General features: G+C 39.1%; 1 protein-coding gene across 1 annotated transcript in view; it reads right to left on the bottom strand.

The window, feature by feature from the left end:
• The window catches only part of LOC138854781 (uncharacterized), a 150168-nt gene extending 137720 nt beyond the window's left edge, over positions 1–12448 (bottom strand). Inside the window, exon 1 of the mRNA XM_070099837.1 lies at positions 11415–12448. Coding sequence (XP_069955938.1) covers positions 11415–12369 — 955 coding nt within the window. The 5' untranslated portion in view covers positions 12370–12448. The remainder of the gene's footprint in view (positions 1–11414) is intronic.
• Between the last annotated feature and the right edge of the window lie 680 nt (positions 12449–13128).

Here is a 13128-nt window from a genome sequence, read left to right as displayed (position 1 = left end):
TGCTTGTAATCAGTAATGATAATGTCTTTTCCAAGCCACCCTGGAGGTAGACATCAAGGCTCGTTTTTTTTATAGTGGTTTCCCCTGTAGGCCTAGTCCACTCTTCTCCTCTCAGCTCATACTCAACCTTCTCAACAACTCTAAGGCTGAAGGGAGGCCTTAGCTTCTTCATGAAGCTGAAGCAAGCACTCAATTTCTTTATCAATTCTGAAGAGCAAGCGCTCTTCGAACTCCCTCAAGAATTCAGCGACTTCTGCTCTTTTCCTCTTCTCATATGCGCAAGCTCTCATGTGCTGATCCTCAAGTTGAGAGTAAGTATTACGGAGAGCAAAGTTCACCAAGAGGCGTTGAGCATCGAAGGCGTTATACTTCCTTTCATAGTGTGCCATTCTACGTTCTTCCTCTTTCTTAGCTTTACGTCTGGCCAAGGCACGATCCTGTTTCCGGGTGCGGTAGGTTGCGAAATCGCCAGCCTCAGCCATCATCATAGCGCTATGTTTCACAACACAATCTGTAGTTGTGTTGTGGGTGATAAGATTTATACTACTAAACGACTGTCAGCAGTATGAAGCAAGACCTCCTGGATCACCCTAGTTTCCAATGATGTACATAGATATAGTTCAGTTAATAAATATAGTTAGGTTAGAACAGTGGAATATTACATTCTGCCTCATAGACAGTCTTTAGTAATGAGCTGACAAGTCAAGTTGTAGTACGAGAAATACTATGAATAGTCATGATACTTGAACTACTGTTAGAGGTGACAAGTGTGTTAATAGAAGAGATAATAACTGTAGTTCAACTAATGGTATAATTGTAGGTATCATATTGAAAATTTGTGTAAAAGACGATCTGATAACAAAAATTCTGGTAGTGATTGTAATTATTGTGGTGCCAGCAGTGGTGATAATAGTAATGTCATTGATGATAATGTTAGTGGAAAGGACAAAAAGGCACAATACCGAGACTGGAACAATACACAAATAACCCACACATACTAGAGAGAAGCTTACGGTGACGTTTCTGTCCATCCTGGACCATTTACAAAGTCGGAGCGAAATGTAATCATTAGCTCATCTCTCTTATGTAAGGGTTGTGTGTTAGTGAAAGAAGGGTTGATAATTATGGCGGTGCCAACAGGGGTAATAATAAACGTTAAATTTGTGTTGATAATTGTGGACGTCCAGTTAGTATTGATAAAGATAGTACCAATAGCTGTAATAAACATAATAGTGCCAGTAGTAGTGATAATAAACCAATGGTTAAAATTATAGTTTTATCAGCAGTAGTGATAATTATGGTAGTTTTATTGTTGGTTATAACTGAACAAGTAGTGGTGATAATTATGGTTTTGTCAGTGGTGGAGACTTGTTTATAGTAGTGGTGATAAATATAATTCTGTCAGCAGTGGTGATAAATATAGTTGTATCAAGTGGTAATAAATATGGTTGTTTAAATAGTGAGGATAAATATGGATGAATAAGATAGTGGTGATAAATTTTGTTGTATAAGTAATGAGTTAATTATGCTATTGTCAGGGTTGGTACTAGTTAGGTTAGTGTTAGTAGTGTTGTATGTACAGTAGTGGTGGCGCTGTTTGTATGATGGCAATGCTGTGTGCATTGTTGAGCTGTGTGAATTATAGAAATACTGTTTGTATTGTAGTGGTGTTGTGGCTGTTGGAGAGGTGATGAGTGTAGTGTATTGTTGCTGTGTATTGTGCTGTGTGTATTATAATTGTGCTGTGTGTATTGTAATTGTGCTGTGTGTATTGTAATTGTGCTGTGTGTATTGTAATTGTGGTGTGTGTATTGTAATTGTGGTGTGTGTATTGTAATTGTGGTGTGTGTATTGTAATTGTGGTGTGTGTATTGTAATTGTGGTGTGTGTATTGTAATTGTGCTGTGTGTATTGTAATTGTGCTGTGTGTATTGTAATTGTGGTGTGTGTATTGTAATGAGGCTGTGTTTGTTGAAGTGATGCTGTGTATGTCGCAGTTGTGTTGCTTGTATTGTAATGGTGCTGTTTGTATTGTAGACATGCTCTGTGTATTATAGTGATGCTGCTTATGTTCAAGTACAGCCTCTCCTCGTTTAACAACGTACTCGTTTACCGACGCCTCGGACTTACAACGGGCTCTCTAACCAGTATTCATACCTAAATAATGTATATTAGAGCTGATTTCCTCTATTTTCTTTATTTCAATATACAGTACACTGCTGTATAAACATTTAAAAAATATACCAGAAAATGTTATAAATGGTGCAAAGGTGATATTAAAACAATATCAAAGATGGTTGACACAAACTACCATTTTAAGTGAACCAACGACCGGATTCAAACGGATTTGTTGAAAACAAGATATCCTTGACGGATTTAAGCTGACGGGGATTAACACGCCCTCATCAAACAACCAAACAGAAACTACACAAATAGATAAAATACAAATAGACAGATCTACTTTAATGTGGTTATTAGTAAAAAAGATATACGGTGATTCACTAACAGGATTCATCCGGATTCGTCCAAGAAAAAAGTGAACAAAGGACTGGATTCAAGCGTATTCATTGGAATAAATAAAATAGATACAATACAAATAGACAGATCTCCACTTTAAGGAAGCTATTAGTAGAATATACAATAAAACAACAAATAAAATCACATCATGAAATCCTGTGTAGTCTGCAACCAAATAAACAAGCGGCTTTGCATGGATTACATGCAGTTTCTGGTAAATGGAGCCAGGTCCCTTGTGCAGGTATTCAGGTATTATCTACAAGAGATATTAAACCTGAGAAGTGTTTTTGGGTATACCCAACTGAGACAGAACTGTGGAATAAAATCACATTGCTAGTAAAAGATAACATCAAAACGGATTTCATAAAATACATGACAGCATTCTATAACAGTTAGGAAAATAAATCTAGGCCAGATGATGCTATCGCCCCTGATACAAATGCTGTCCTGGTAGACAGCAACTGTAAGAATGGAGAAATAAACGATGGTGGCTGGGAGGAAGACAGGAGCTCTAGTGAGGAAACAGGTGTCAAAAAGAACAAGCACAAGAAAAAACAAATGTTACAAACTAGCAATACCACAGGAGATAGTAGACAAGGGGATGCCCCGAGAAATAGTGAAGATAAATTACCAATAGGTAGTAGGTTGGTAGACAGCAACCACCCAGGGAAGTACTACTGTCCTGCCAGATGGCTGTGAAACAGAAACCTGTAACTGTTTTGCATGATCGTAGGATTGCTGGTTTCTTTTTCTGTCTCATAAACACGCTAGATAACAGGGATATCTTGCTACTCCTACTTACACTTTGGTCACACTTCACAGACACGCACATGCATATATATATATACATACAACTAGGTTTTTCTCCTTTTTCTAAATAGCTCTTGTTCTTCTTTATTTCTTCTACTGTCCATGGGGAAGTGGAAAAGAATCTTTCCTCCGTAAGCCATGCGTGTCGTATGAGGCGACTAAAATGCCGGGAGCAATGGGCTAGTAACCCCTTCTACTCTAGACATTTACTAAAAAAGAGAAGAAAAACTTAATAAAACTGAGATGCTTGAATGTGCGTGAATGTAGTGCGGATGACAAGAAACAGATGATTGTTGATGTTATGAATGAAAATAAGTTGGATGTCCTGGCCCTAAGAGAAACAAAGCTGAAGGGGGTAGGGGAGTTTCGGTGGGGGGGAAATAAATGGGATTAAATCTGGAGTATCTGAGAGAGTTAGAGCTAAGGAAGGGGTAGCAGTAATGTTGAAGGATCAGTTATGGAAGGAGAAAAGAGAATATGAATGTGTAAATTCAAGAATTATGTAGATTAAAGTAAAGGTTGGATGCGAAAAGTGGGTCATAATAAGCGTGTATGCACCTGGAGAAGAGAGGAATGTAATGGAGAGAGAGAGATTTTGGGAGATGTTAAGTGAATGTATAGGAACCTTCGAACCAAGTGAGAAAGTAATTGTGGTAGGGGATCTGAATGCTAAAATAGGAGAAACTTTTAGAGAGGGTGTGGTAGGTAAGTTTGGGGTGCCAGGTGTAAATGATAATGGGAGCCCTTTGATTGAACTTTGTATAGAAAGGGGTTTAGTTATAGGTAATACATATTTTAAGAAAAAGAGGATAAATAAGTATACAAGATATGATGTAGGGCGAAATGACAGTAGTTTGTTGGATTATGTATTGGTAGATAAAAGACTGTTGAGTAGACTTCAGGATGTACATGTTTATAGAGGGGCCACAGATATATCAGATCACTTTTTAGTTGTAGCTACACTGAGAGTAAAAGGTAGATGGGATACAAGGAGAATAGAAGCATCAGGGAAGAGAGAGGTGAAGGTTTATAAACTAAAAGAGGAGGCAGTTAGGGTAAGATATAAACAGCTATTGGAGGATAGATGGGCTAATGAGAGCATAGGCAATGGGGTCGAAGAGGTATGGGGTAGGTTTCAAAATGTAGTGTTAGAGTGTTCAGCAGAAGTTTGTGGTTACAGGAAAGTGGGTGCAGGAGGGAAGAGGAGCGATTGGTGGAATGATGATGTAAAGAGAGTAGTAAGGGGGAAAAAGTTAGCACATGAGAAGTTTTTACAAAGTAGAAGTGATGCAAGGAGGCAAGAGATATGGAGAAAAAGAGAGAGGTTAAGAGAGTGGTGAAGCAATGTAAAAAGAGAGCAAATGAGAGAGTGGGTGAGATGTTACCAACAAATTTTGTTGAAAATAAGAAAAAGTTTTGGAGTGAGATTAACAAGTTAGGGAAGCCTAGAGAACAAATGGATTTGTCAGTTAAAAATAGGAGAGGAGAGTTATTAAATGGAGAGTTAGAGGTATTGGGAAGATGGAGGGAATATTTTGAGGAATTGTTAAATGTTGATGAAGATAGGGAAGCTGTGATTTCGTGTATAGGGAAAGGAGGAATAACATCTTGTAGGAGTGAGGAAGAGCCAGTTGTGAGTGTGGGGGAAGTTCGTGAGGCAGTAGGTAAAATGAAAGGGGGTAAGGCAGCCGGGATTGATGGGATAAAGATAGAAATGTTAAAAGCAGGTGGGGATATAGTTTTGGAGTGGTTGGTGCAATTATTTAATAAAAGTATCGAAGAGGGTAAGGTACCTAGGGATTGGCAGAGAGCATGCATAGTTCCTTTGTATAAAGGCAAAGGGGACAAAAGAGAGTGCAAAACTTATAGGGGGATAAGTCTGTTGAGTATACCTGGTAAAGTGTATGGTAGAGTTATTAATGAAAGAATTAAAAGTAAGACTGAGAATAGGATAGCAGATGAACAAGGAGGCTTTAGGAAAGGTAGGGGGAGTGTCGACGAGGTGTTTACAGTGAAACATATAAGTGAACAGTATTTAGATAAGGCTAATGAGGTTTTTGTGGCATTTATGGATTTGGAAAAGGCGTATGACAGGGTGGATAGGGGGGCAATGTGGCAGATGTTGCAGGTGTATGGTGTAGGAGGTAGGTTACTGAAAGCAGTGAAGAGTTTTTACGAGGATATTGAGGCTCAAGTTAGAGTATGTAGGAAAGAGGGAGATTATTTCCCAGTAAAAGTAGGCCTTAGACAAGGATGTGTGATGTTACCGTGGTTGTTTAATATATTTATAGATGGGGTTGTAAGAGAAGTAAATGCGAGGGTCTTGGCAAGAGGCGTGGAGTTAAAAGATAAAGAATCACACATAAAATGGGAGTTGTCAAAGTTGCTCTTTGCTGATGCCACTGTGCTCTTGGGAGATTCTGAAGAGAGGTTGTAGAGGTTGGGGGATGAATTTGGTAGGGTATGCAAAAGAAGAAAATTAAAAGTGAATACAGGAAAGAGTAAGGTTATGAGGATAACAAAAATATTAGGTGATGAAAGATTGGATATCAGATTGGAGGGAGAGAGTATGGAGGAGGTGAATGTATTCAGATATTTGGGAGTGGACGTGTCAGCGGATGGGTCTATGAAGGATGAGGTGAATCATAGAATTGATGAGGGGAAAAGGGTGAGCGGTGCACTTAGGAGTCTGTGGAGACAAAGAACTTTTTCCTTGGAGGCAAAGATGAGAATGTATGAGAGTATAGTTTTACCAACGCTCTTATATGGGTGTGAAGCATGGGTGATGAATGTTACAGCGAGGAGAAGGCTGGAGGCAGTGGAGACGTCATGTTTGAGAGCAATGTGTGGTGTGAATATAATGCAGAGAATTCGTAGTTTGGAAGTTAGGAGGAGGTGCAGGATTACCAAAACTATTGTCCAGAGGGCTGAGGAAGGGTTGTTGAGGCGGTTCGGACATGTAGAGAGAATGGAGCGAAACAGAATGACTTCAAGAGTGTATCAGTCTGTAGTGGAAGGAAGGCGGGGTAGGGGTCGGCCTAGGAAAGGTTGGAGGGAGGGGGTAAAGGAGATTTTGTGTGAGAGGGGCTTGGACTTCCAGCAGGCATGCTTGAGCGTGTTTGATAGGAGTGAATGGAGACAAATGGTTTTTAATACTTGACGTGCTGTTGGAGTGTGAGCAATGTAACATTTATGAAGGGGTTCAGGGAAACCGGCAGGCCGGACTTGAGTCCTGGAGATGGGAAGTACAGTGCCTGCACTCTGAAGGAGGGGTGTTAATGTTGCAGTTTAAAAACTGTAGTGTAAAGCACCCTTCTGGCAAGACAGTGATGGAGTGAATGATGGTGAAAGTTTTTCTTTTTTGGGCCACCCTGCCTTGGTGGGAATCGGCCAGTGTGTTAATAATAATAAATAATAAATTACCAGAAATAACTGATGAAGGCTCCATTGTTAGCATTAGTGGTGAAGATAGAAATGAAACAGGAAAACACGCACCAGTAGGGAATACAGTCACAAAAAGCAAACAGAAACCAGGTCTATGTAAAAACGTGGTATCTGCAGGCATGGAATATCTGGAAAAACAGAGGGGATGTGCAACTTTAACCACCCCAGAAAATGCTGTGCCCATATGACAAAAGGAAAATGTAACCTCCCTTCCTGTAATCTTTTCCACCGTGAAATGTGTCACTCTTCAGTTCAGGAGAGACAGTGCTATAACTTATATTGTCAGGCACACCACCTAAAGGGTACAAGAAGACACACAACATCCAGACCATGGGACAACCTGGTTAGCCACAGCCACTCCAGAGAGTGGGAAGAAAAAAACACCGGCAGGAAATGACAGGAATCGTACAGCAACTCTAAACATTTCTGGAGTGGAATCACAGTCGATGGCCTCCACTCCAACACAAGAGATATTAGTGCCAGGAAAGAAAGACCCCCTCCCTCCCATACCTCCAATACCACCAGCCCGACGGCATTCATCTTTGCAAATATACAGGGTCTAAAACCAGCAACGAATAACAAAATACCTTGCATGTAGGGACTGCTTACGGAGCCAGATGAAGTGTTCGCAGTTTTCACAGAGACCCACATAAAGGATCACTTGGACAACGAAATATGGATCCCGGGTTACAACCTACACAGATGTAACAGAGTGAACAGGTAAAGGGGGAGGGTTTGACCTGTATATCACAGAGTCATTTATATGCTCATAACTACTAAATGCCTCAAATGATGTAGTTGAAGTTTTAGCAGTAAAGATCGAGAACCAAAACCTGGTCATTGTGATTGTATACAAGCCTCCAGATGCAACATCCCAACAATTTCAGGAACAGCTTTTGAAAACTGACCACTGTGTGGAAAATCTTCCAGCTCCTGCCCCCAATATCTTGCTCCTGGGGGATTTAAACCTAAGGCACCTAAAATAGAGGAATATAGCAAATAATGTTGCAGCAGAGATAACACCAGGAGGCAGCTCAGATGAAAATTCGCACACACGAGCTTTTAAATCTCTGCACCAAATTCACCTTAAACCAGCCTACGAGACTGAAGAATATGCTGGACCTCATCTTCACTAACAATGATCTGACACGAAATGTCATCATATCAAAAACAATATACTCAGATCACAACATAATAGAGGTCCAGACATGTATGCGGGGAGCCCCAGACCGGCAAAATATGATCAGTTACGAGGGAGCCTTCACCAAATTCAACTTCAATATAAAAACATAAGGTGGGACCAAGTAAACCAAGTCCTAAATGATATAAACTGGGAAGATAGACTAAGCAACACGGATTCCACCCTATGTCTAGAAAAAAATAACTCTGTGGCACTTGAGGTATGCTCAAGGTATATTCTCTTAAGGAAAAGGAGAAGATGTAAACTAGAAAGAGAAAGGCACTTCCTATACAGGCGAAGGCAAAGAATAACAGAGTTTCTACAATGGCCAATATATCTGCAATACGTAGGGAGACACTGGTCAGAGAAATAGCAAACATCAAACTAAAACAAAAGGAATCTTACAGGAGTCAAGAAATGCAAGAAGAACTACAAGACATAAATGAAATTGAAAGAGGCCCAAAGTATTTCTTTTCATATGCCAAATCAAAGTCTAGAATAACATTCAGTATTGGGCTCCTACTTAAAAGAAGAATTAAAGACAAGTGGTCACAGAAAATAAGAATAAGCATTGTTCTCTCGGCACCAAGTGTCCAAACAACCTTACGTAGTCCCATATAGGAGAAAAGTTTAACACTATGGCATTTTCAGTAAATCAGTCATTTCTCAGTTGTTGTTTGAGGTATATTTTTGATAAATATTTTCAAGAAAGAGTGAAACGACTTTGTCTTGTGTACCAAAACTGGAGAAAATCGGACAGTAAACAACGGAGTTACAGATTTTGCCCGACGGCCCCCTTAAATGTTCCCATTTTCTTCCAGGAAAAGGCAAAGTATGACTAACATAGTTCAAAATCAGTCAACATTCTTCAGTAGGTAAGACAACTCGGCTTTTAAAAACGTAAAGTTTTATTTGAAGATGGGATGCATAGCATATAATATTTTTTACAATGGTATTAGGAACACACGTTTTTTTAACACTCTGGCTCTCCTGCCGAGGCAGTGTAAAGAAGAAAAGAAACACTTCCACCATTCTTCACACCACCAATATCTTGCCAGAGGCGTGCAGACAAGGCAGATATCCCTCTTTTAGACTGCAAGCACCGTGCTTCCCTCCTCCAGGACTTACGTCCGGCTAACCAGTTTCCCTGAATACCTTGCACACACTCCAACAGCTCGTCAAGTCCCAAAACCTATTTGTTTCCACTTTTGTCACGCTCACATATACCTGCTATATCTTCAAGCCCATTGCATACAAAACATCTTACCCTCCCTCCATCCTTTGCTAGGATCAATTCTTCCCTGCCTTCCCTCCAGAACAGATTTATACACCCTCCAAGTCATCTTATTTTGCTCCATCCTCTTTAAATAGCCAAACCACCTAAAAGTACATTATTGGACGTTCTTGGGTTAAAAATACATAGTCAAACACTGTGACTTTTCTCCTATCAAAAGAGACTTTCTCTGGTTATTTCCAGAAATCATTTTGATAAAAAAAGTGTCATTAATACTTACTAACTTAAACCCAAGAGAAGCCTTCTTATGAGGAAACGCATCATCACTTGAAAGCCGACGAGAGGATGTGTTCTCAAGTTATCGTAGAGAAACTAACAAGTTTAATCCTTCAGAGTCTCTACCCATGAAAAGTTTCATTAATTTCCTACGATGCATCAATCACTAAAAGATTGATTCCGTCAACCATTGTTTTATTTTATTACCGGGAGGGGGGGGGTGTCCCGTCCCGTAGCTCGATTGAGAGTGCACTCAGCTCACACATTGAGGTCCGTGGTTCGATCTCCAATTGAAATATTAGGACCTGTTTCCTTAAAATACCTGTTGTCCCCGTTCACTTAGTACTTACCTGGATGTTAGCCGATTGGTGTGAGTCGCATCCTGGTAACAAAATTGATGTAATTTGCCCGAAATCCTCTGCATAACCTGTATAGAAAGTCATTGATGTCAGCTATGGTCTGTATACGTTGTATCATTTATCTGTAGAAATTATTATTATTATTATTATTATTATTATTATTATTATTAAAAGCACTATGCCATAAGGGTTACACAGCGCCTGTGGAATGGGAGGCATTCAGCTTAAGCCCAAGAAAGGTACAATATCTTCAGTTCCTTGAATCAAGAGCCCCTCACAGTATCAAGGCACACCTCCATCAGGAAACCAGTAACGTATTGCAAAGTATTATTATCCGATTTCGAGATTAATGGTCAAATGGCCTTTACACAAGCTATTAAATGTACCGACCTTCTAAAGAGAATAGACTAGTGTTAAAATAATGAAAGCAATCTGAAGATTCTGTCTATCACAAGAAACAAGAGTTGACAGTAACATATATATCATTGTGCATAATACACCCACACATGCAAATTATCCCATCAGTCTTTTGAAAATTTGAAGGCAGTCGAATATGATGTTCTTGAGAATAAACGAAATTTTGTGAGAAAGCTTACGGAAATGTTGGTGAGAATGTTTGGTAAAAACTAGGAAAGTTTTCCCTCGTTAATCTTCAAAACAACAGAAAACAGCGGATCTGTATTTTCTCATTTTACTTTTTATTTTCATTGTTTCAAATTACCTTCAGTCCTGTAAAAAAATATTTGAGTTTGGTATTTAAAAAAAAAAAACTATGTTCAAATAAGCAGAAAATGGTAAACTGGCTCTCAGATTGCTACAAATTAGTACGAAATACTTCCCAATAAGATACACCTGCATTTAGGGTTTGAAAACTATCAGAGGAAGCATACTCTAATTACATGGAAACAGTTTGCTTAATTAAATTAGCAAATCGAAATTTACACAGCTAGAAGTAACAAGCTGACTTAACAAAGACGACCAGTGTTAAAAGTTTGATACCAATCAGATTAGATTTTGCCACCGAAGTGGCTAGTTTATTGTGCACCCCATATCCATCCTGTGGACGGTAGCGCGAGAGCATATGGATACACAAAAGGCCTAGGAACTAGGCCCCAAAGGGTTAACAGGAATACATATGGATTTATATCTACATATCTATAGTTCACTTATCTGTTACAAGCAAATTTAGGAAATTTGCTTAGTATATCTGGTATCTTATTTTCATTAATAAGATATCTTGACATGTCACATAGGTTATTATACTGTCTGTCTCTGTATTCCTCAATAAGTGGACAATTAAGCACATAGTGTTCAAGAGAGTGACCATATGCCTGATCACATAATTTACATTTAGTTTGATCATCATCTGTGTGTCTCCCAAACTGCCAGAAGTACTTGTAACCAAGCCTAAGCCTGGCCACTACAACATCAGTCAGTCTGTTCACATTGCAAGTTGCTAATTAAACATACTTATCTACGTTCATGTTATCATAGTGGGTTATAGATCTACTCAGGCTTCTAACTGCATTCCTATAACAATCATTTTCATTATTTACTTCTCTCCTAATATTCCTAATGCTAGACACAGTTATACCAAAGTTATATTCTACATTCTCCTTCTCGATACTCTTCTTGGCTAACATATCAACTTTATCATGAAGGAGTAATCCAATGTGTGATGGGATCCATAGCAATTGTACATTAATTCCTTTGTCCCTAATTTTTGAGTATCTATACCTGGCTTCCCCAATGAGCATGTTGCTGGAGTCATTATATGAGCCAAGAGCCTTCAATGATGACATAGAATCAGTAATGATGATAGAGTCAAGCTCAGTGTCATAGGTTAGCTTTAGCGCCATTAGGATTGCAAACAGTTCAGTTTGCAGTGTAGACGCCCAGTTGTTAATTCTTATGCCTAACTCAACAAATTTATTATCGTTCTTAACTAGGGAGGTGGCAACAAGAGCAGATGCAGCCCTGCCAGAAGACTCCTGTTTAGATCCATCAGTGTATATAACTTGTGATAACTTGTTACTACCAGCTAGGTGAGAAATTTCTTCTTGAGCAGTTGCTCTAACAAGAGATTTAAGGAAGGGATTACTAGCAATGAGCTTCTTGGGAGGGACTTGTAGGTATGTGATATTAAATGAACACATCTTCCATGGAGGGGTGAAATGCTCTTGTTGCCTACAGTGATACAGTTCATGCAGGTTATAAAACTTAATGCAATTGCACGTTTTCACAATCCATTTAGACCTGTGTGTATTTACCTCTAGACACTTGGTAAGATTCACTGTGACAGTGTCTGGTTCGTTTCTCAACATTCTAATACCGAGTACAGTGTTAATTTCAACAATCCTATCACTGATACTAGAAATACCAAGCTCCTTCCTCATGTTAAGAACTTTTGTAGATCTGGGACAGCCAAGAATAATCCTGAGAGCTTCATTTTGCATTAACTCCAAGGGTCGGAGAGAACTTTCTCTAGCTAATATCAACATGGGAGCAGCATAATCAATTAAGGACCTAACATAGGCTATGTACATCATTCTCACGATTCTCACATTTGCACCATAGTTGGGATTGTAGCCAGCAACAGCTTTGAGAGCATTTAGCCTAGCTTTACATTTCTTGTTTAGTTGTGGTATAGTGGATTTGTTAAAGGGTACATCTACACCAAGATATCTGTAAGTTTTAACGTAGCTAATGATTTCACCCTGCAAATAGATGGGTGGGGGATGTCGTTTGCTTGTTAATATCTTAGTTTTAGAGGAAGATATTATGAGGCCTAGTCGATTACAAATTGCTTGAACTTCATTAAGAATGGTATTCATCTTCTTATGCCCTGTTGTATGGATCATGATATCATCAGCATAGCTTATAGCTATATATTTAGGTGAGGCAGGTAGAGCATTTAGGAGAGCATTAATCAAAATATTAAATAGCATGGGACGAAGAACTCCTCCCTGCGGTGTACCTAAAGACATTTCTTTAGAATCACTTCTGAAGCCTTGGTAAAGGACAGAGGATACTCTATTTGACAGGTATCCTATTATCCAGCAGAGTAAGCTACCACCAATATTCATTTTGGCTAATTCATGTAGTATAACGGTTCTGTTCGCAATATCAAATGCAGATTTTAGATCAAGAAAAGTGGTAAAACTAGTAGAGGTGTGTGCAGTGAGAAAGGTGGAAATACAGTTCTGCACACTTTTACCTTTCATGAACCCATAGAGGTAGGGGGAAAGTTGATCTCTGATTCTGTAGTACAGTCTGTTAAGCATCATTCTTTCAAAAGTTTTACAAAG

The sequence above is a fragment of the Cherax quadricarinatus genome, chromosome 69 (genome assembly GCF_038502225.1).
Source record: "Cherax quadricarinatus isolate ZL_2023a chromosome 69, ASM3850222v1, whole genome shotgun sequence".
Classification (NCBI taxonomy): domain Eukaryota; kingdom Metazoa; phylum Arthropoda; class Malacostraca; order Decapoda; family Parastacidae; genus Cherax; species Cherax quadricarinatus.
Note: the sequence above shows the minus strand (reverse complement) of the source record. Positions and strands in the feature narration are given on the sequence as shown.